At 34.0% G+C, this 25,882-nt stretch overlaps 2 protein-coding genes across 2 annotated transcripts in view; both read left to right on the top strand.

Annotated features, from left to right (window-relative positions):
- LOC132034144 (dephospho-CoA kinase) overlaps positions 1 to 25,882 on the top strand; it is a 103,155-nt gene that overhangs the window by 52,956 nt on the left and 24,317 nt on the right. The window lies entirely within an intron of this gene.
- LOC132034136 (uncharacterized) lies at positions 1,240 to 4,250 on the top strand. The gene is made up of 2 exons (XM_059424399.1): positions 1,240 to 1,720; positions 3,761 to 4,250. The coding sequence occupies exons 1-2, from the start codon at positions 1,360 to 1,362 to the stop codon at positions 4,099 to 4,101; spliced, it is 702 nt and encodes a 233-aa protein (XP_059280382.1). The 5' UTR covers positions 1,240 to 1,359; the 3' UTR covers positions 4,102 to 4,250.

Below are 25,882 nucleotides of genomic sequence, written 5' to 3'. Positions count from 1 at the left end.
ACCATCTAAGGAGCTAGTAGGTTAATATGTACTAGCTAGTAATATCAATATCGTATATATAGCATCGTTATTGTGCTAGATTTTTATGTTTCCCACGATTTTATATCATGTGCTCCACCGCCTAGTACTTAAATTACCTATCAAAAGATTCAAAAACAAAGAAAACATAAATTAAGTAAGAATATAATTGAGTGTGACCCATCTTTTTTATATTTGACGATTATTATATCATATGGTCAAGATTTTCTTAAGAAAAAAGTTACAACAAAAGAATTTTTTAGTTCATTAATTTAAAACACAGAAGAAGTAAAGAAAGAGAGAAGTCAGTCATACTAATATCATAAAACTCAAAGTGATGACTGAAGATTTATTCTAGAATAGTTGACTGCTGTAGAAGAATTAATTAATGAGGTTGCTGTAGAAGACACAGTCCAAAATGTTTAATTAGAAGACCATAGCTGTAGACATTTCTATTAATTTAGTTGGAAATGGTCCAACTAGTACTGATATTAGTCTTTAGATTGCTGGCTTTTTCAATGTACCTTCCAATTTCATTACCAAATTACAAGTTTTAGTTCTTATGTTCAACAAGTCTGCTTAGGCGACCCCCAACCCTCCCTTTTGTTTTCTTTTCCAAAAAGTAGCCCCCACATGACTCCTAAGTCCTAACTAAATATTTTGCCCATTATATCTCCCAGGTTGCTCCCAATAGGGTCTAAGTAGGATTAATTTCTATACGCCGATAGTATATAAAAATAATAATTCACACTATTAAATTACCTGAAAAATTAACTACGGATTATCGTGTATAATGAATGATACTATTACTAACTTAAAAATAAAGCATGTAACTTGTATAACATGTTAAAATGCAGTGACAAACTGACAATGTATTTTTTTTTTTTTTTTACTATAACGGATATGAAGTTAAGAATCGTCAGTGTAATGTCTTTTACCTATCAGGTCATCCAATGATATCTATAGGTAAGCCTCATAATTTGAGATTTGAATTCTTAAAAAATAAGACAGATCACCACCTATTATAATAGTTAAAATGATTTAATGATTTAAAACTTTCTTACTCGTTAAGAATATGTAGTTAACTTTAAAAGTTCAACATCCTTTGTAGATAACTCATCCTCGATCAATGACCAACAATACTCAGTCACGTGTCAAGATCGTAGTGGGGGTGTTGAAACTTGCTCTAGCCATATATATATATAATGGAAATTTCTACACGTAAAAACGCACAAGACACTTTGTTTTTCCTTCTTTCTATTCACAAATATATTCTCTACTGTTACACTCTTCTAACTTGTTAAACTTGAAACTCTTCCTCCTCCTTCCTTCCTCTTTAACATGAATGACAACACTTGTTTGTGTTATTTCCATCCAAAAGAAGTAGTAATCGGAGTATGTGCTTTGTGCTTGAATGAAAGGCTTCTAATCTTGGCTTCTAAGCAAGAAAAGAAGAAGAAGATTAACATTATTAATCTGCAGGGAAAGAGAGATTACAGGAGCTTCTTGAGAGAAAAGAAGAAGAAGATTAATATTAATGATGATGAAGAAGAGCATAATCATCATCATTCAAGAATTCATTATCTGCCAAAGATGTTTGCTTTGAGCTCTCTTTTCAATCGCCTTGACATTAGACATTCACGCAAAGAGAGTATTCATGATAATGGTGATATTGATGTTTCTTCCACTTGCAGTTATGAAGGTACCTAATTAAGCATTAATTTTTTTTTTTCCAGTTTCACCCTCACACTGTCAATAATTAAAAGTACGTCTTGCTCATTAACATGCATCTCGGAAATATTCCGGTCTTAGTCAGGCAGCACAGTCAAACCAACTCGCGTATGAGCTCTCATTAAAATGGTAGGGATAAATGATTATTGGCTTAATTTCTTGAGTTTTGGGACTCTAGTATAAAAAAACTCCCGATAATTCGTCGTGAAAGTGTCTTGATTGGTGTGGCTTTTATGTTCTTACAATTAAAATTATCTATTTTTGCAATTATAGGCTCAAATTTCGTATCTATTGAAATTTTACTATTTTTTCATGTATGCATATAATAGCAAAGTCAAAATTTTACTAGGAAATTCAAAAATATAAATAAGAATGCACACAAATAAACATTTGGGAATTCTATGTACTGAATATAATATTTTTTGAACTTCATAAATACATTTTAAGTTTTTTTATTAAAGAGCACTTGAATGAACCGCTTGTACTCCAAGCTTCGTTTATATATACACACTTCACATACAAAATGTTGAATTCAATTGAACATGTTAAATTTATATTGCATCCGCTTCTGTCCCTACCCACCACCCTCGCCCCACCGTGTTTTCCCCTTCCTTTTGGACAGGTCTCTTTTCTTGTGAAGTTATGATCTTTTTGAATTTTTCAGCCTTTACTTTATTTTGGTTCTATATATTTGGACATTTATGTGGTAGTATTATTGAGTAAAATGGATAAACCCGGCTTAAAATCTTACACATCTTTCTAATCCCTTTAACAACAAGGCATAATATGAGGAAATCTTTCTAAAAATATGAATAGTGAAAGCAAAGTTTCATGAGAAAATTAAAAAGGTCATTAATAACGGATTGGGGCCTAAAATCTTTTAATTGACACATCTTCCATTAATATATTAGAATCCTCTCTACCTATTTTAACAACAATTTAGCATAATTTTTTTATTCAATTGGTGATATTTTTCATTTTTTCTAAAAATAAGAATATTTAATTGTGAATTTAAAAAAGTTGTCTAGCAAAGTGTCATGAAAAAAAAGAAAATATTAAAATAAGGAGAGAAAATATTTTAATATATTTATTGATAAGTATTAATTATATGAAGGTTATATTAAATCTCCATTAATTCTAACCACATCCCCACCCCCACCCCCCAACTCCCCCAACCCCCCCACCCCCAATCTTTTTATTTTTAATTGTTCTGGGTCGAGAGTTTGTATCATGTAGAGGGAGAAACACGGGATACATTCAAACTGCAAAGATACAAAACTCAATTTACTTTAAAAAGTCAATTAAAAAAAGCCAGTAGTTTGAACATTAGGTAAAGCAGTAGGTAGCAAGTGAATAACTACCACCAAATAAGTGCCTTTCTATATTTATGATTACCTAAAGTGGTTACTTTTATATTTTCAATTAATTATATTCTGTTTTCATAGTTGAGTTTTGTGCAAACTTTCCATACAAAGTGCATTTACATACCATACAGTGTCACAAAATTACGTGTTACGCAAATTAATTAACCTTGCATACGAAGTATAGTAACGATAATTGTTGCATACTTATAGCTCTCCAATAATTAGTTAAAACATAATAATATAACTCTCCTTCTTCCGCTTTTTCCGTTTCGTTAAAATTTAATTTTGACGATTGGTTTATATATCTGAAGAATAACAATGTTTTCCCTAAATTTTAAAACTTTTTTCTAATAGTCTACCTTTTATTTATATAATTTTTCACTTATAATAAAGTCATGAAAAGCCTTATATATATATATAACATAATAATACTGGATTACTAGTTGTTTTCGCCGAAGTATTCTGTTCCACTTCTATTTTACGTTTCCTCTTTTTTGGCTTTTCGTTGATGATGAAAAACTATGAATTGACTTTAAATGCACGTAAAATTGACAATCATTGTTTTTACTCATTATTTTTTCCTTACCTTGATTATAGATCTAACTCCCAAATTTTAACTTTTTTTTTTTTTTTTTTTTTTTTGGTAGATTCGTTTATATCAATAAAGTTTGAAAATAATGGAGTAGGCTCATGGGAGAAGGGAGCAGTTGGCACAGTGCCAAAGGTGTCACTTAAGCATTGTGACAATATGTCTTGGACCAAAGGGTCCAACAAAGGTGCAGTAATAGAGCATGTTGCAAAGCCACGTATGCAGCTTAGATGGCGAAAGCGGATTGGTCACATCTTCCACCTCATCAGATTAAAGAGATCATCCACCAAAGGTGGTGCTAGTCATGTTTGCCATGTGAGCACCAAATTAGATGGAGTGAAGGTGAGACATGGACATGGATGGATAAGAACTCTGACAAAGAGAAGGACCAAAGAATGAAATCATAATTCATATGAAAGCAAAGCAAACACCAAAAGGCCTTGTCTAAGAAAAAAGTAAAAGAAAAAAAGAGAAAAAAAAAAGACAAGCTTTCATCCACTTACTCTCCTACCTTTTTAAAGTGTGAATGGAAATATAGCTTTTGTGAAGATTGGCTTGGCTTTTCCCCTTTTTTTTTCTTCTTTCTTCCCCCTTTCACTTGTTTGGCATATGTTGTATCCTAAAATGTGTGACAACCCCATGTTATAGCCACTTCTTGAATTGTCTAAGAAAAAAGGATGCTCAAAACATGAATTCTCTTCCCCATATCCTACATCTATACATTGTCTACATTTGTGTGTGTGCTCTTGCCAACCCATGTTATAAATTGGCCTTTCTGGAAAGTGAAAATGGCAAAAAGTCCAATTTAATTAAATTCTCCACAAAAGGAAGAAAGAGCGTACATGAGCCATACTTCCTATGCTGCAACTTGTCATCTAGTTGTCTTGGTCAGAGCTAGGCATCTTCTCTTGCTTCCTTTCACAACAATATCAATTTAGTGATTCTACAATAATTGACAGCTTTTGCTTTTTCACTTGATAAGACAATTCTTGGAAAGTTTATGTGCTCGTTCAAAATCTTATATTATAGTGTCTGACGGAACATTTGGTATAGCATCAGATCATGCTAAGTAGAAATGATAACATCCCGCTCCACGTTACCGTTCATATGATATTATTTTCTTATTCGTCAGTTCTAATGTCTGATGGAATATTTGGTGAAATTTTGTATAATATTCAACTCCCTTCGTTACAATTTATAATTTTATATTTGAAAATAATATAACTTTAAATTTTAAGAAGATTTATTTTTTTGCCACACAAATATTATGACACATTTAGAACCACAAATTTAAAAAGTCACTTTTTTCTTTCTTTCGGTCTTAAACTCGTTCACTGTCGAGTTAAACTAGTGATTTCATTTGTGACATTATGCTATATATAGTCTCACACATCCCTCAATAGATCTAGTGGGTAATGATTAATAGGATACTATACGTACATATGTTTCTGCATGTGCAAAGCACGTATAGAGGGGTCCAATTATATATATATATATATATATATATATATATATAAGCTGCTTGTGCAAATTCTCCCCCATGTATTTTGATTCTTACCCAATAGGGACCATAGATAATGCATGAAGGACCCCCATTCATTAGTATGACGTTGAAAGAAGAGGACTAAAGGGGTAAAAGAAAATGAGATCACATCAATCCGTGACTTGCCTAACGACACAACTCTAAGGGCTCGTTCGGTCGGAAATAAGTTATCCCAGGATAACTTATCCTTGATTAATTATTCCATTCTCTTATAGGAATAAAATAGAATAATTTCTGATACGGAATAACTCGATATTAGTTAAATTGTGATTTTATCCCATCAAATATAATCCCGAAATTATTTATCCTTGTATCCTTCGTACCAAACATGCCCTAACTATTTATCCTTATTAAATAATAGGGATATAAGTTAAGGTTTTTAGTTGAAGAATAAATGAGCTTCTTCAATTCCCGCCGGTAAGCAAGAAAAAGGAAATATCTTTTGCTTTTGAAGAAATTCATGTAAATTAATCATAGTTTAATTATGAATCATAAACGTTTTTCTTTAATGAAAATTATAGAAGATCACTTGAATCGCAACTTGAATTTTCAGTAATGAGAATCCTCATGAGATGAATGAATCCCATTATCTCACTGCCAAAATGTGCTTAGCTCCTTAATTGTCTCAACATCTCCTACTCACTCATCAGTGACGGAGCCAGGATTCTTAAAAAGGGGTTAAAAAATATAAAGAAGTAAACACATTAAGAAGCCAAGAAAGTTCAACATATACTATATTTATATATACATAAAAACTAATTTTAATATTGTATATATAGTGTAGTTTTTTGTTCACCCCAACCTAGCTCCGCCCTGTCACTCGTAACACAGTGCTCAGGCTCCCCCAAATCAATGAACACATATTTTCCTTTTGTTTTCGCGCAAATTCATGCTAGGTAAATAGATCATGCGATCAACATAGTGTGAGCATATATAACTTTTGGCATACATCTATCACGAATATATAATCTAGATCAATATCTCATGCTGTCAGAATTAGCTTTTCTTCTAAATATATCCAGATTTTAGAGTGCTTCAAAAGGACAAGAGTCAATCAAGACAAGGGCCAAAAAGGCAACAAAGAAACTGTAAAATCTAGGAGCTGAGTCAAGAAAGGCCACAAATGTGATATACTAATATAAATGTGATTTACTAATATATTGCAAGATGGCAATAATTCATCGAGATCACGTCCTCCTTTCAGCGATCACAAGAGTTAGTACTAAGATAGCCAACATTCCAGATTCGGCCTAATTCATTTAGGGGCCATAGTTTTAGGTTATTTTAGATACTTGATGATGGCTTAATAAGAACAAAGATGATATGAAGACACCATATGTATCCATACTTATAAGTTGAAGGAAATAAAAATACTTCGAGGAAAAATATAAAGACAAGAAATAATAATTTATATAGAAGAAATTTATCATCTTTCTTAATAACTCAAAAACTTCTAGTGACCCTATTTATAATACTAAAATCAATCAACATATCTATGATAAAAAGCCCATTCAATTTTTAAATCCTAACTAAGTATGAATTAAATAAATACCAAATACCAATCCTAAACAACTTTGGATTAGTAATCTTGGTTTAATTCCAACATAAGTTCATCTACTTTCTAGTGACCTTTAACTATCATTAATTTTTATGATAATTTTTATCCTATTAATAAGATATCACACTACTAAAAATATTCTATTTTCCCACTGAAAAATGTTCAGTGACTATTCCCAAAGATATTTTGATTGAATCAGTGAGAGAAGAAAATATAGTAGTGTTTTTGATGAAAAATTAAGATGTTTCACAAGCGTTTGATAGGAGCTGCTTTCACTAACGCGCTTTCCGAACGAAATTTGGTGGGAATAAGATGAGAAATTCATGTTTTATAACACAAATTTTCCATTGATTGGCAGTGAAAAAAAAATCTATTTCTAGTAGTGTCAGACAGGTGATTATCTTCATTGAGGAGGATAACATTGTCAATCCGAGCGATCTACATTTATCAACAAACATTAAGGAATGCGTAAAAAAGGTTAAAAAATGAGAGTATACAATAAACATTCTATTAATATATGCATATGCAAATTAACTTATTCGATACCTAACACAGTAAATAATAATGGTGAATGTTTGAGCCAACCTTTTATATATATATATATGGGAAAGGGTAAAAAATGCCCCTAAATTATTATATTGAAAATGGTTTAAATTTTTTCCCCTTCCACCTGCTGGACTCAAGTTGTCCTTTACGTCAATTTTCGGGTTAAAAATTGCCCTTCCTTCGACTTACTAGATTTCACCCTTAACATTAATTTTTGGGTTAAAATTCTCATTTTCATGATATTATGAGATGACACATGTGGATTTAGCTTTAATTAAATAGGGGACACTGAGTTATTAATCTACGTGACCTTAATCATAAATGACCTGACCCATTCAGGATAACCCAAAACCACCGGAAGACATTTACATTCAGCAATTGTGGAGTCGACTTACCAGGCGATACCTTTGAGTTCAGCAACAAACATACTTCAAATGGAAACAACTCAAGAGTTATAATTACTAGTCTACATTACAATTCAAGAGTTCAACAAAGCTCAATGGTTATAATTCGAATTATTTGCTGAGTTTCTTGTAGATGATGTCTTGAAATCAGAAATACATCAAAATTGCAGATTAAAAAACACCCACTTAATTCCACAATAAGTTTTCGCGTTTAAATTAAAATTCAACTCAAGCGTACCTATAATTGTTCAACAATAGCGATTCAAAGTATTTTGGTGCAAATTCAATTCCAACAACAAGTATTGAAGACATAAATCATTTAATAATGGTTTCTCAGCCTTAAGAAATGAACCAACTTAAAAAACTTTCCACAAACTTCGAATTTATCTATATCTCCCTTCGATGCTTCAGGTTTCTTACAACTGAATGGATTTAAAAGACAACAATGTCTTCCTCTTTTGAAGTTGAGATTTTTGGTTCAAACCAGTGAAGAACAAAGATATTCATATGGGTTGGGTTATTTACGGGCTCGGTTTAATAGCCACGTGATCAATAACTTAATACCATCTATTTAATTAAATCCCCACATTTGTCATCTCATAATTCCGTTAAAAAGAGCGCATTATTAAAATTAAAGGGTAATTGGGGCCAAAAGGGGGCAGGAGGCGCCATTTCAACCCTCAAATTAATTTTAAAGGCAATTGGAATCCAATTGATCGAAGGAGGGCAAATATAAGTCATTTCCAATATGTTAGGAGCATTTTGGACCCTTTCCGTATTATTTATATCAATATTTTAAAAGGCGCGAGGAGGGACATTTTACTTAACACGGAGCGAGTTGTAAGCTTCGAGACATGAAGCGTAAATCCCACAGATATTGAAGCTTTTAATATTAAAAATAATAAAACAACATAATAACAAAAAATAAAGAAAGTACATTAAAAGTTTAATAAAATTAAAAAGGGTTAAAGGAACTCATCGAAAACAAATATCTAAGACAATACAATAGTGTCAAAAATTATTATGAAATATAAATCAACTACAATGTCTTAACTTTCAAACAATAAAAGAATTCCAATTTCTCAAAAATGATCAAACTACACTTTTTACCTCCCTAAAAGTAAGTAATTGATAAAACCCTATGTACTATAATATGTTACTCCTTCATGAATAAATAAAAATTTGCTTTCAAATAGCAAAATGATGTAAGTCTTATATTTTTGGGAGGTGTATAAAACTAAGGCATGAAGATCAATAGCAAGTGAAGATGAATTAAACTTTTATTATTTTTGTTAAATAATTTTAAGGGTCTACAGTGTTAATTAGGCAACTTCACACATGATTTGCATAAGAATTATAGAGCGAGCCCTGAGCGTCGAGCGTTACGCGTGTTTAAAGCGTACAATCAGACGCTTGAGACGTAAGCCTCAGAGAACAACGTCCCACACCTAAGCCTCAGGACTTTTGCAAGTACCCCTCCTAAGGATGAACCCGGAGTGATTCTATGAAAAGCCTTTTAAAACACTGATTTATATATATCCTACCATTATAGGAAACAATAAATAATAAACATAATTAATTAAGGAGAACAACTAAGAGTACATGCAAAAAAAAAGGAAAAAAAAAAAAAGGCCAAACCCATCGGCAGACATCTGTGGTCGTCCACTTCTTTCACTTGAGCACCTGTGGACCTTGTTTCATTTAGACACCCTGTGGGCAATACATTCGCTAGACAATTTTTGCACCGTTGGCATGTCGCGTGTTATCAGTCAAAAAAGCGCGTGTAACCTTTTTTTTTTTTTTTTTTTAATCCTATGTGGTATTATTACTTCCCCTTTTATATATATCATCTTCCCACTTCAAAATTAAATCCAATTTAGCCCTAATTTTAGCCCTTTTTCACGATCAATTTTTTTCCTCAAATTCAAGCTAATATTTTCTCGGCTTCTTGCTAATATTTTCTCGTTCATCACGTTCGTTCTTCCATTGTTGTTACTATTATGTCGAGCTTATCCGACTCTTTCTACGGGAGTTTTTGATGAACATGCCCGATATTGTAGATGTGGTAATGAAGCGTTATCAAGACTTCTTGGACCCAATTAAAACCTGTGCCGCATTTTTATGTTGTAAAATACCAAAGGTAAACTTATATCTTCATTCATTCCTTATTTAATTATTTATTAGATGATTAATTGTTGGGTTGAAAATTGGTTTTGTAGAAAATGGGTGGTTGTGATTATTTCTTTTGGATGGAAGATAGGCACCCCCAAGCAAATGGCGCGTGGTTTGTTGAAGAAAGTGAAGGCTTTTGAAGAGAGAAAGAATTCGAGCAAGAAATATGCTCATTGTTGCTGCCATTGTTGCTGGTTTTGGATGCTCGGGATATGGAAAATCAAGCCAAATTGTTAGATGGAGCGAGACATACATGCTCCTTAAGTAGTTGCCTTTTGCTAAGTTGTGTAGTTGTAATATTGTTAGGATTCTTGGAATGTAATTTGGTTACCGCATTGTTGTGACAATTTTGTATTTTGGCATGGCTCTTTGGCCAACAATCCCATGTAAACCAAAGATTTTGAATGAAATGAAATGAAATGTTGATTTGTCTATGTCGTATTTGCCAACAATGCTCACAGAGCTCACACAACAGATAAAAACCTGTCCATTTCCAATAAGTTTATGCTACATATTATTGCCAACAATGTAGGCCAATGTTATTTAACACCAACAAGAAATATAATTACATTAGCACAACCGTTTAAACACCAACAACAACAAACCCCAAATAGTAGCTAATATATTAACATGTCAAGAATGAGCTCAAAGTTAGCATACAAGTAGCCAAAAGCAAACATTAAAATACCGCAAAATTGTTTATTGCTACATACAAGTATCAGATTGCCAAAATAACCATCCAAAAAGAGAAATTGTTTGGTGCCATTACATTGCCAATTAAGTACTACATCCTATCCTAATATCGCCGCTCTTCTTTCTTCTTCTTGTTTGCCATCTCGCTTTCAATCGGGGCCGTTGATGCCTTCCTTATTTTTCCATCTCAATCCTCTAGCTTTATAACCAAGGTCTATGTCTCACCGGACTTGCATCCTTGTAAGCCGAACCAGCTTTCTAGAATCCTTCGTTTGATGTTCCCGGGGCCGCATTTTAGCAAGAAAATGAAGCATAGCCGCTTTGTTACATGTAGTTGTGTTTTAGAGACCAAAGTTAGAATTGACTTACATTTAGTATTTGAGTTCCACTTGTACTTGTGTATATGCCAAATCCAACATCACCGCTTCGTGTCCCCTACATCAGGTGTTCCTCTCCGCCTGCAACCTTGGCTCTCTTCTCCGTCCAACTTGTCTTCTTTCTAGAGGTAGTTGACTTGTTATTCCTCTTGTAATAGGAATACTTGTATCTATAGGCCGGGCCAAGCCGAGCTTCTAACTCTTTTTGATTGATTCACCTCCTAACTCTAGTTGTATCATCACAAACTCGCCAAGGCGTAGGGGCTTAAGCTTATAGGTGCAGCTTTGGCTATTGTCACAGGTCTTGTAACTTTTGGCTAGTGTGCTTTCGCACCCGGCACAACTGCATATTTAAAGGCGAACCAACTTAAAAACCTAAAATACATGATAAACAAGTTAACCAACTCAAAGAAAACTATTTTACCTTGCAATATTTCTTGTTATGTCCTTGTTGATGACACTTTGAACAAGTTATTTTCCTCTTCGGACACCTTTCCATACCTCATCTTTTTTGGTTCATCTTTGCCTTTTGTTCTTTTCTTCTTTCTGCCAGCTTTTGGTTTAGGTTATGAGGCTCAATCTTTGGATTGTTTGTTTTTGTGCCACATCTTCATATTTGGAATTGGTTGGATGAAATGACTATATGCCTTTAAGAATGTATCCTTCCTATACCAATGCTCCACAAAGTGTTCTGTGCTCTAGTTCTATGTGGTAGTATGCACAAACAAAGACATGTTGGCATGGAATTCCTCTCGGTTGCCAAGTTCTACAACTACAACTCTTAGTACTCATGTTAGCTTAATCGTATGCCCATACCACCCTCTCCAATCTCAAATCCAACATCAAGATTCCAAAGAACCTTGCGGCCCCTAGCCATTTCCTTATTATCCTCTAAGGTAAGTCTAGCCATAGAAATCTCGGATATCCAAGTGTTGGCAAACTTAATCATATCACATTGTCTAGTCATTATCTTTCTCCTAATTTCTCCAACACGGTTATAATTGATTTGTGTCTACAAGACAAGATCCATGAATGAAGGTTTCACATGTTATTCTCAACAACATCACACTTAGAATGCTCTTTAAAGTACGCTCTGTTCCATGATTTTTTCCGATAATGCAATAAATCAAAGACAAATATCTTTACCAAGTTTGCTCATTTTATCAAGCTACGACCTCGAATTTCACTTCAAAACTCGCCTTAGAACATCTCCAAAATTTTTTTCTTCTCTCTTTCTTCCATTTCGATGCCAATTGGACGGATGTGTCTTGCACATCTCCTATGCTCAAAGATCGTGTAACAATTCTTCTGAAAGCATGAAAACCCTTCAAAGAAAAGAAATTATTAAATAAACACTCAACAAGAAGAAACGGTGAGAAATTAAAACAAGCTACTATGTACATTACCTTTTGCATGCCTTCCATCATAGTAAGACCTTCTCCACTCGTTCAGTAGATCTCTTTTTCAAGTAATTAATGAAAAACTCCAACTATGCTTAGTTTAGAGTCAACAATCGTGCCCAAAGTTATAGGAAACATTCGATTGTTTCCATTCTTGCCAACACGTTAATAGCTTCACCTTTACAAGCACCCTTTAGAAAACACCCATCAAAACCTATTATTCTCCTACAACCTTTCCATCCACCCCTTCTTCAATGCATCCAAGGCAGAACATAGAAGTACACAAACAAATTCTTCCCCGGACAACTTTCTCTCGTCCATCCTCACCCAAACGTAACTACCAGGATTTGTCCGTTTTATCATATCGAATAGTCACACAATCTTGCAAACTCTAAATTCCAATCACCCATGACTTCTCTTAGTATCCGCATTTTAGCTCCGTAGTAAATTGTCTCTACCAACATAAAGTCCTAACTTATCCCCGCACATGTCTTGTATTTCCCATATTCTCAAAGATGGCTTTTTAATTATTTCATCCTTAAATCTAGCAAAGAAGACATTTTCGTGTACATTTCTTTGTTCTTGTTAGAAGTTGTACACTTGTGTAAGAAGGATGTTAGCTTTAATCATAAAGTCACCAGAATCTCTATCTGTTGCAAAAGATAACACAACCACTTGCCGTTTGTTACCCTTACACTCCATTCTTACTTTACCAAAGTTGATTAGGGCCTTAACTTAAGACTAACTTTGTATTCTATCGCATAATCAATCAATGCTTTCCTAAATACTTTTTCATTTTCAAAACCATACCAAGTTCAAAAAAATAGCAACTACACAAGCCGGGATCATACCGACCTTTTCAGGTTCTTCCTCTGACTAGAGATCAACACCCTTACAAAGATCTGCAGATCTAACTCATCACCGTCATCACTACCACAATCAATCACACATAATCCTCATATCTCCACCTAATCTTCCCACATACCTATGCGTACTTATTTCTACCAATATCTTCAAAGCCTCTATCAACACCAGTTTCCTTCACCTAATGGTATTTCCTCGTGTTGTTTTTTTCTTTCTAGGATCGGGGTTCCTTTTACCTCCTCTTTTCACTCTAAGGTTTTCAATTCTTCATCAACATTTGAATCATCAAGATCCGGAAAATCATCGATTGTAACTACTAGCAACATCTCGATTGATCCCCATTTGTCATAGCCCCCATTCGGACCGTTTTCACACTATTCGTATCCGTTTCACCCCCATTCAAATTTGTTTCACCCCATTTGGATCTCGTTTCACCCCATTAGACCGTTTCACCCCATTTGGATCCGTTTCACCCACATTTGGAGTTCGGAATGCTGCCTCCTTTGGAGGTGTGTTTCAAATTTCTCCTTGGAAATGTTTCACCGATCCGGAACATTTACATTTAAGATTTATACCCCTCCCACCTACACATGTGTCGCTTTAGGTTCATCAAGGCCACGGGGGTCATTAATACAACCATCACCCTTCCTGCCCTACCAACAAACCCTGTTAATTGGTTGTGGCAACTCATCCACCTCATCAATGTCATGGACCACAAACACATCAAACTCATCACCATGTTTTAAATCATTCACAAGCTCCTGTAATTGTCATCGTAAGTGATGAACAAAGGCACTATCATCAACCTTTGCGTAGGAATCCAAGGACATTTGTGTACCCAAGACTCTAAACAGATGCTTCCAACTCAACAAGACTCAAATGGTCTTTGTCGATAAGTAGCACCAAAGACCTCTAATTCCTTTTGTACGTGGGACCCACTACAGGTCTTCCACGACCGTACCCCACATGGTGAAAACAAGTAAGAATATAGTCATCCATTATATTCCCCAACAACCCACAACACACAAGCAATAGGAAATACCAAAAAAAAACCCTAACTTTGACATCAAATTCCCAAATAAACCCTAGTAAACAAATAAAGTGATAACAACCAGCTTTCAGCATTCAAAACACCCTAATTTAAACACAATATAGCATACAAATACGAAAAGTTCAAAAGAGAACCTTAAATTTCTCCAATGTCGCAAATGAAGTTGAAACGAACAAAGTCAAGTGGTCGATTTCAGGACTAAAACCTCGCAAATAAATGAAAATAATACCTTATGAGTGATTATTAACTAAGAATTAACCGAAATGGAGAAGATATTGAACGAAATCGATGAAAATTTTACCTCGGTTTTGTGAAATCGCTCGATCGTTTGCACCTCAAAGTGTGCATATGGAAATGGGTAATTTCGAGCCCTAATTTGGTCTTTAGTTGATTTGCCAGCGCGCGTGCGTGATGTGGCCAATTAAATGAAGTTGAGTTATACGATAGTTGGCACATCATTAATTGAGTTGGCAAATGAGTTGGCACATTATTAATCGAGTTGGCAAAATTTAAATGAGCTAAGACAATGTAATTGGTCACTTAATCCACTTAGGATACAATCGATATACACGCGTTGGGATTTAAAAATCGGTGCAAAAATTGTCTAACTCAATGTATCGCTTTCAATTGGGGTTCAATCAAAAAGCGTCCACTTGTCAGCGGCGTCGAAAGAAGTTTTTACCCACTACGATGTCACTATGGGTTTGGCCAAAAAAAAAAAAACTAAGAGTACATGCATAACATATAAAGCGCATGCATAAGTAGAACAAACACAAAACATTATGTAGCATAGATGGCAAAGAAACATATGGGTAAAATTTCAATCACAATAAGTTTATCAATACACAGGGTGTTCTCCACTATATATATTATTGGCTTCCCGGATTCTAGGGTTTTGCTGTGTTCATGTGCAAGCAAACTGTTTCCGACTATCTTTTGATATCTGCAATGCTTTTCTTGTTGGACCATACTTTAAAAAGTTTCATTCAATTATGGCATCCTGAGAACATTGAAGAACAATTACTGGTGTCCTTCACGCGTTCCTTTTTTTTCTTTTTTTTTCTGGGATCACTCTGGTTTAAATCTTGGATTCTTGGGTCAGAATTTTATTGATACTTATTACTGTACTAGGCTTTTGAAGATGAATGGAGTAACATTTGAAAAAAAAAAAAAAAAATTAGTATTTGAAGTTAATTAAGTTGAAAAAGGCTATTTAGAAGTTAAAGTTGTGTTTGAACATGGATTTCACTTGAAAAAATGTTAACAATTTTGTGAGAGATTCTTAATTTTCTTTTAACTTTTGAAATCTTTTTTTCAAGTTTGGAGTGAAATATTGACACAATGTATCACCAAACAGGTTTTTGACCCAAAAAAAAAAAAAAAAAAACTTGAAAAAAAACAAAATCTATGTCTAAACGATCTTACTTTACTTATGGCCTTCACATATTCCTATTTCCATTTAGAAACAATTTTTATTAGTTTCATTTTAGTCGTTACTTTCATATTTAATCTTATTCCATTGTTCCAGTATGTATATGTAAAGCATTACAATCTCTGACTCTCAACATTATTGCTTTCCCGTTAATTAACTTCTCTCAAGTATTAATTCCCTAATAATATCACTGTGCAATTGCTTTTCTAAGTTAAAAATGTTGAATGAAGAGAAGAAAATAGACGGACGTAGCTACTTTTATTTTACAAAAATTAAAGAGAGAGAAAGAGGTGCAAGTGTGCAACTGGCATTCTCTTTGGGAATTTTTTTTTTTTATTAATTTCGTGTTGTGCTTTTCTCAATTGAGTTTCGTTTGTCGTCTTTTCGTAAAAGAAAAGAAAGAAAAAGACTAACCATATGATGCTGGAATTATTGTCTATAGGAAATGCAAATTACAAAGAAAGACTCTTTCAAAGTTAACAGACTCGAATTTTTTCCCCCCAAGCTAATGGATGGTTATTAATATTAAAAGTAAATAGTAACGTGTCGTAAAGATTACCAACTAATCCGTCTAAAGTGTAGTAACTAAAAATATGTCTTTTCTTTCTTTTTAATCGGGGCCGCAACAAATGATAAATTGATAAAAAGTTGAATATTCTCTTCTAAAAGTATCATTAAGAAAACTTTATGAATGGTGCAAGCAATAAGATGAGTCATTGAAATGTTTCATTAAAATTTAAGATTTAAGGAACAAGAACCGTTCTAAAAAGTTTCATTAAAAATTAGTCAGTAACGAAAAGCTAGCTTCTAATCTTGCAAGTGATGACTCTAATATTATATATCGTGCACTGATTCATTGAAATGATGAAGAAGCAAAAAACACGTTTCTCTCTAAATTGAAATTAGTAATTCCTCCGTCTCAATTTAAGTGTCTCAGTTTGACTGGACATAAATTATAAGAAACAAAGGTTAGACTTAATCTCACATTTTAAATTAAAGATGTGTGTAGAAATTTTTTTAATGTAGCTTCAAACTTATCGAAAGTGTTGGAATTGGAAAACTTACTAAATATAAAAAGAAACACTCTTTTCGGGACAGATCAAAAAAGAAAGTAAAACACTTAAATTGAGATGAAAGGTGTATAATACATTATGAAAATTGAAAAGTTTCTTCAACATGATGATTATTGGTCTAGAAAACCAAGTTCCCCAATATAGTGGTTGGTAAAATGAAAGGTGCAGTTGATCATAAGCTCAACACAAAGTTCAAAGTTATGCTCAAGAAAATATTTGAAAAACTATCATCTAGATCTGCTAAAATATTTACTAGCATTCGTCAATTTTTTTACTTGGCACAGCTAACACGGTTAGTTAATATACTTTTTTTTTTGCTTTATAAACGTAACAGAAACTCTTTAGTAGTAATACAATATCACATGTGACATAGAAAAATAAACAGAAATGAGGTGGTAAAAAAGGAAAGCCGACAAATCAGAAAACTGAAAAGAAAAAAAAAAGGAATTCATTCTCTCTTTTTTTTTTTTTTTTGACTTAAAAAAAAAAAGCAATCGTTCTCAATCAGATAAGCTTATTGATGTTTTTTCTTTTTTCTTTTGTAATTCTAACTAGACTAGATAAACATGTTAAGTCTACGGGCAGAAGGTGATATATTTGTTTTTGCCCTTTTCTATCTAATAAAATTAATAACAGTGGCCGAAAGTAACATTTAATAGTAATTAAATAAATTTTTAAAAAAATGCTAAGAAAGGCTCACGCTGTGTGGAATCTAGGGACGGATCGGACCTCACTGGATCCAGAAGGACCAAACACGCACATTGGATCTATTTTACATGCTTTTACCTTACATGTTGTTTCGATGGCTTGAACTCGTGTACCTTTAAATCACACGATAATCACTCTTACCCCAAAACTCCCTTCAGATATGATAATATATACAGGATTAAAGTCAAATTACATCTGTGATTAAGTATATATCTTGAGGAATATTTTCACCCTTCTCTTTTTTCGCCGCTGCACCCCATAACTACTAGAAAATTTCAATTTCCCATTGATTTTTTCACTGAAAAATGTTCAGTGGCTATTTCTCACTAAATGTCGGTTAGAAAAACTTACACAGTAATAATTTCACACGGAAAAATTAGAAAGTTTCCCAACGTTTCAATGGAAAACCTATTTTCACCATGTATGTGTTTTCCGACTAAATATGTCTTGGAGCATGAATGATAAGTGGAAAAATCATATTTTGTGAAGACAAATTTCTCATCTTGAATGTTGGTGGAAAACCTCCGTTTCTATAGTGCATTTTTTACTAAATTTTCAAAGGAATTTCTCAGAAGTTTTGTCTATTTTGGAGAGAAAAGCACTGAATCAAAATACAGGAACTAGCCTTTTAAAAAAAGAGAAAAGTACAATGTTACGTTAGACAATAAAGATACTTTTGCAGGCTCAAGTCAAACAACTCTTTTAGAAGGCATATCGTTTTCTATCCAAACTTGATGAACTGTGCTTCTTGTAAAAGGCAATTTATTGGAATTTCCTATCAATAGGGTCTTTAGATAACATGGTAGCCTATTGATATACGGACCTTTTTAGATATGTTTTCTATTTTTCTCTAGCTATATCTTTCTTCCTTTTTACTTCAAAATGGACAAGTCCACATGACTTGATTCTTGTAGATGGTAGTTGATGATTCAAGAGGATCTTTCTTCTCTAAGACTGTCGCCTTAGCCCATCCTCTATTCACACACACACATCTATGTCTACAAAGTTAGTGTGCCCTTGGATCTACCTCTAGTATTTCCTTTTTATTGTTATGTTTTACATTATCTTATGTCTTTTGGTGATATTATTGTCGGAAAAAAACAAGTTAAACAATTGCAATAAAGGTAGAAGCAGGGATAAATACCTCAACTAACAACACAAAAAAAAAAAAAAAAAAAAAAAAAGGCAAGGCAAAATAAACAATCGCGCAGGAGAAACCTAACTATACGTGGAAAACCTCTTTAATGTGAAGAGTAAAAATCATTGGACCTCCCGTACTTAAAGCTCCACTAAATCAATCCAAGAGTTACAAAAGTTCTCCGAAAAAATAACACATTAAGTGCCAAACAAGGAGCGAACACCTAGAAGATTCACGCCAAATATGTGAAGAAAATGAGAGAAATCAATCAAAAACACACAGTACCGTTCCTGGATGAAAATCTGGAGCTACAAGACTATTGAGCTTAATGTTCCACATATTCCCAGGCCTTTTTGATAGTAATCATAAATGTAACGTTTTATGTATGGACCGATATAATACCTAGTGTAACATCCCGTAATTCTGGATTAGGTGTGGAGTGTTAAATGAGTACTAATGTAATATTTTAGACATGTGAAGTATTATGGGATGAGTATGGGTGGAAATAGTTGTTTTGGAATCAAGACGGATAGTGAGGTGCTTAAGATTCGATAGAATCGGCCAAGTTTTCAATATGTCTGTCTTGAGATTTGAGAAAACTTAAAAATGAAAATTGTAGATCTTTAAAAAACCTTTCCAACGATATATTGTAGAGCCAAAACGGAGTTTTGTGCTGGGAGTTATGGCCATTTAATCGAGCACTGCGCTCCGACGCAGGCCCAACGCACAAAAATGTCCTCTCTGAACTTTTGACCTGCAGGGGTTCCCGCGGTGGCCTGGCATCGCGGGCCCATCGCGAATGGGCCGGGTTTCGGGTCAAAACTTTAGATTTCTGCGTTTTTCTTATATTTAAGATTGGGGTTTATTTCCCTAACACCCCTAATCACGAAAAATCATCCTAAGGCTAGAGAGAACAAGTCTCGAGCCTCAAGAACCATCCAAGAATTGCAATTGAAACGTCATTGTTGGACAGGGAACCCTAGCTTCCGAATTCAAAGGGATAGAACTTCAAAAGACAAAGTTGAAAGGGTTGATGAACGTTGTATTGCGCTCAAGAGCAGGAAATTAAGGTATGTAGGGCTTCTATCCACGTGTTTAAACATCATTGTTCTTCCCCACGCCACATTTAAATTCATGAAACACGTTTTCTCCTTAGTTATGTCTCAGTTCATGATAGAGCTTAGATATATGTCAATAATTCTATATTACCTTGCTCAATCATGTTTCCGTTATTTGTATTCATGAATATCTATTCGATTACCATGAATCTGTCTGTAATCCACAGATACTTATGTTTTGAATTTCATGGGTTCTCAATTACAAGTCATGAATCAAGATTACTCTACTCCATGCATTTTACATGTTTCTATGCTTTACACATCTATATACATGTAATATTATACTTACAAGTCATGTTAACAAGTTATGTTTACAAATCATGCTTACAAGTCATGTTATAAAAACCATGGACTCAGATGTGTAACATCCCGTAAACCTGAGCTAGATGTGTACGTGTAAAAACTAGTTTTAAGGTGATATTTTAGCTATATGAATCCATTTGGGATGAATTTGGGGGATAAGCGGTCGTTTTGAAGTCAAACCAAATAGTGAAGTTCGTAAGAGTTCTCAAGCTCATCTAAATTTCGGTAGGTCTGACTTCTAAGCTAGTTTGGTGAAAATAGGTTGGGAATTTGGAAAACTTTCTCCATGAAACTTGTCGATCTTTGAAATACCTTTCCAACGGTAGGTCGCCCACTCTAACGGAGCTCACTTGCTACGAGTTATGCCCATTTTACTGAACATCGTCTGTGCAGTGCAAAAATTAGGCCGGCGCGGCGACTTGGGCGGCTCCCCAGGCCAAATTTTCATGAAATTCAAAATTTTGACACCGTCGAAATAGATACACTGTGCGCGCCACCCTGGGCGACGTCCCAGGAGACGCACCAGGCCATTTTATGCCTTAAGCGATTCTTTCTGAATTTTATAGAAGCCTAACTTCGTTATATTCATTCCCACTTCGTTTTGGCCGACTTTTTAAGAGAAAACAACCCTAAGGTTTCCCCAAAACACATAAGGTAAGTTCTTGATCAATTCTCATCATTACTTCATCAATCTAATATCAAATTAACCTTAGTTCATCTCTCTAAACCCCTAAATTCTTGAAAACTCTAGAGAGGAGAAGAAGGGGCGTGTAGAACTTCATCTAAAAGGTATGAACTTTGGTTTCCATAATTTAATTAATGACTTTTAGGCTAGTATAGATTATACTAAACGATTGGAATCCGCTAATGATTTACATGAGGTTCAAGAACACTTTTATAGGCTTAGAAAAGCCCTAATTTTTGAAACATAAAGAGAGTTCGTAGAAACGAATAAAGCTTTAATATTTCTCATCTAAATCCATTGTAGATTGATTGTTGAACCTTGGGATTTCCATTTTGCTAGCTTTTAGCGGGATTTAAGATATGTCTCTTTTGAACATCCTCTTTCGAACGGTTTTATAAACTTTTTGGTTGTGGTTTGTGTGCGTGAGGGACAAGCCCACATTAAACCTTGTTTGTATTATATTATACATAACGTATGTATGATTGTTTTCCTCTCTAAAGGATGATTAAAATTGAGATATAAAGTTTAATATCCGAACTCGAATTAACCCATGGGGGATGTTTAAACTTGATAATTGAAAAGCTTGACTATTTCACGTGAATGCTCTATAATGGATCGCGTTGAACTTGAAACTTGTTTAAAGAAGTGAACTCGATTTCAAAGATTGAAATGATTTGATGTACCCCTATAATGGGATGATGAACACAATCCTTAACGAATAATATCATGATATGACTTGTGATTCGGCTCCCATGCCATGATTTGAGATTTGGCTTCTATGCTATCATTGTGGTTCGACTACTTTACTATGATTCTCTGTTGTTTGTGTTTGGCCCAGCTACTTGGGAGGAAGGGTAGTCACTATGAATCCTAGTGGGGTTTTTCTATCCATTTAGGAGAAAGAGTGGCCATCGATGATCGATAGCCCCGATGCAGTTCATACCTAGCCATTCGGGAGGAAGAGTGGTCATCAAGGGTCTATAACCCTGATGTGGTTTAGCCTAGCTATTCGGGAGGCGGGATAGCCTTCGAGGGTGACAACCCGCATATGATGCTACTAAGCTAGTTTAGGGAACCTTAAATGGTCATCCCTTCGTTATATTGATTTGGGCCGGTATTAGCATGTGTTACTTTGATTTGTTGTGAGTGGCTTGATGATAATGAACTTGTTCGCCTGTGAGTGGCTTATTGGTGATATTGATCTCGAGTTGAAAAGGCTCAAATGGTGATAAACGGTATACTGAATTGAAAAAAGATATATACCTGTCTTGATGGTTTTCTATTGATGATTTTGAGTTGCACTATTGATCTTGTCTTTGATTTCAAATTATTCTATGGGAATTGTTCTCACTAATCATTATTGTATTATTTTGTTATATTACTTATTGTCCCCGAAACACTCACTGAGTACTTAGTACTGTGCATACCATCATTGTTTTTTTAATGGTATGTTAGGTAACAAAGAACAACGGATAGATCTCGCGAATTAGGAGTACTTGTCGCTTCCCGTACTTCGAGTGAGCCCACGCCTTCATTCGTGGGACACACACTCTATTTTACTTATTGCTTTTAGTTTTAAGTTGCGTCCCGAAGTTAGAATATTATTTATGTCACCTTATATTACTCATTCATAGATAGTTGTCAAATTGTGGGTAGTGTGTTGAGCCCATATGACTCGTTTTCCTTTTACCATATTCGTTTTATAACTAAGTATTTGATTTGACTTCATATATATACTACGAGAATAGTTATTCTTTTATCCAATTTATTAGTTACTTGTTTCTTATTTATTAAGATGGTTGTTTAATTGAAACGAAAAGATGTTTATTGATATCAAAAGAATAATCAATGGCACCTCCGAAAACGGTGTTATCGTAGCATCGGATCGCCCTCCCCGTCTACGCCTAGGGTGAGTTTTGGGGCATGACAAGATGCCGCCTACATTCATGTTCAATAATAAGTAGCAATAGGTTCTTAACGGAGCAATCTATAACCGTCAATTATAATAGAAACTACGTATGCCAACATAGGGTATATGATCGCTCCCGACCATATAGGTTAGGTGTGATAATCATTAGCACTAGACTATTGATTGGATCCTTTCATGTCATATTGATGGCTCATACCCCGGTAAGGTATGGGATTGCTCTGCTAGTTGGGTCGAGGTACCAGACTCCACGAACTCACGTGGTGATTTCATGTTGTCAGTGATACTAAGGCTCTCCCACAGTTATTTATATATACTTAAAATGCTTTATTCATGTGATATTATATTCATGTCAGATGTTACACATGTTCATGTGCGCTTACGAGGACATTTCGTATTCGTGAATCCGTTTTGTGTTATTCATGTAAACATGGTTATTGATTTGGGTGCCATTATTCCCTTCGAGCACCGGTTTACATTATTCATTCTGGGAAGCGGCCGTTGGACATACAATTATACAACTATGAAATTCAATGTAATTTACGTCACTTTTGCCCGTGGGTTCGAATTTCTCCTTATCCTTCTTTATTTGCTTACGGGACGACAAATTCGCTCGCTAGGATCCAAAACGTATCAGCTATTGGTGAGTCCCACTTCATTCGGGGTGCCATTTTTATTTCTGTTTATGTCATGTCATACGGTAGAGGTATGTTTCCCCGAGCAAGATCACATCCTTCCCGATTACGAGCTTTAGCATTTTTTGATTCATGTTCGTAGGTTTCATAGACTAGTCTAGCATGTGTCCTAAAGTTCCTCCACCGACTCGGTCATATTTAGCCTTGTCGGATACATCAGGTTTTTTTATACTTATGTTTAAAATAGTATTTTCATACTATTGATTACTTACTAATCTGATGTTATACTCAGATTTTCATGTTTAATTCATATTCCGCATCAATACATGTTGCTTCGGAAAACTCAAAGACAACTATACTTTATCAATGTACAACAAGGCATCGAGTGCCTTATACGCCTACGCCACACCTTGAAGGAATTAGCATATAAGTTCGTATATGTGACACCTCACCTCGTCTTTAGTAGGATATCTTGGATTTGGAGCGGCTTTTGGAGAGGAAGAACGCTCGAGAACAATGAGGAGTTAATTGACGGATTCCATCAACTTTTAATCAATACGATAGTTTGGGTTGAGAATTTAGTTGTAATATCTTCAGTTGTTTATTCTTTATTGCGATATACTTCTCCTCATCCATGGAGTAACATTCTCCTAGGGCGTAGACATACATAGTGTATTAATTGTTAATTCCCGTTCTAATTCATGTTGAATGCTTAGAACTTGCATATCAATGGGTGAGATTGTGGAGAGTTAAATCTTAATGTCATTTTAATCCAGAGAAGTGTTTTGGTGAATATCTTTGCATCTTACGGTTTGGGTTTTATTTATCAATTCTCCGAAGTTCTAAGTGACCAAAGGAACTTAAGATAATTGATTTTAACTAAAGTTAGAAAATATTTGCAAAATGTTTTTCGTGAATTAATCTTAACGGCATTTTGTTGTATAAGTTCACTAAGTTCTTCATTGTTTTATGTAGTGAAAATTGTGTTCGTTAAAGAAGATTCTCAATTGTGAATTGGTCAATTATATTCAGACGTGAACCTTGAAAAAGAGCAAGACCTTAAGATAACAATCGCACACCTATCTTGTCCATTGCCTTAGTTTGTCTCATTGCTAATTATCGCCCATTCCTCTATTCTCAAATATCTCATGAGTTACTTGTTTATCTATCATTGCAATACTCATGGTTTATAGTCATTTCATCTCTAAAATTATTTTCTTGAATAGTATTAAATCGAATTTAATTAGGTACATTTATACCATTCTTGTGGAACCAATAACTTTTTCATACAATCTTTGACACATCACGAACTTTAATTTGTTATATATTTCATCACTAATCTAAGGGACCCAAAACTTGCTTTCCAAAGCATCATTAACAAAGATCAGAACGTAAAGAACACTTAATTCACACACAACATATGACTTGCTTTCCTTACAATGGTTCTTAAAGCCTTATCTTAATTGGACCTTTCGGCACCTCATTTACCTAATCATCATAATCATATTTCTAATCAAAACATCGTAAGATCATGCCCTTGGTTAGTCTATGGAAAAGGCTAACGGGAAATTTCCAAGGTGTAACATCCGAGCTGCGTCCCGAAGTTAGAATATTATTTATGTCTCTTATAAGCTCCATAGATAGTTGTCAAATCGCCCACCGAGGCACCGCTCGGCCCACTTTGAATTAATTTTAAAAAAAAAACATAAATAGACATTTTTTGAAAAATGATTACATATATATATTTATTAAAACGGGTTAATTAATGCATATCAAATATTTAGCTCCATAACAGATTCTAGTATATCAAGAATCAATCCTATGTTAGATCCATGCTTTCCATTTTCTTGCTTATTTTTAGGGATAATTCTAAAATTTTGGAAGTTAATTAAATAAGTCACAAAAATTAGCTATTTTATAGGGAGATGATTCCAACTTAACTATTAAACTCCCTTTATTCTCTTAATTACTATGTAACTAAAACTTAATAGTATTCAATTAATCATTATATATACCGACAATTTTTTAGAGGTATTTATTTACTAATGTATTACAATATACATGGTGTAATTTAATTATATTATATTATATTGAGATATAATATTATATATACATAGAGGTGTACAAAGTAAACCGACAAACCGCACCAAACCGATAAACCGAGTCAAACCGAAAAAAAAACCCGACTAGTGGTTTGGTTTGACTTGGTTTGGTGTTGAAAAAAAAATCCGATTATAATTGGTTTGGTTTGGTTTGGTTTTAGCTGAAAAAAGTCAAACCGAACCAAACCAACCCGACATTACATGTATTCAATTTTAAAAATATTTTATACATAAAAATATTTATTTGTAATGTAATTTATAAATATTTCTTAAATTTTTTCGTAGTTTTTTTTTTAATCTATTATCATATTATTCAACTAGTGAACTTAGAATTTTGAATGTGAATAAGTTTTATATCCTCATATAAAGTCCAAACAAAAACCAACTCAACACTAATACTAACAAAAGAAATTCAATTTACACTAGGAATGACAATAATGTTGGATATCTA

This window comes from Lycium ferocissimum, chromosome 10 (assembly GCF_029784015.1).
Source record: "Lycium ferocissimum isolate CSIRO_LF1 chromosome 10, AGI_CSIRO_Lferr_CH_V1, whole genome shotgun sequence".
In the NCBI taxonomy this organism is placed as follows: Eukaryota; Viridiplantae; Streptophyta; class Magnoliopsida; order Solanales; family Solanaceae; genus Lycium; species Lycium ferocissimum.
The sequence above is the reverse complement of the archived record's forward strand: the minus strand, read 5'-3'. Positions and strand labels throughout refer to the sequence as shown.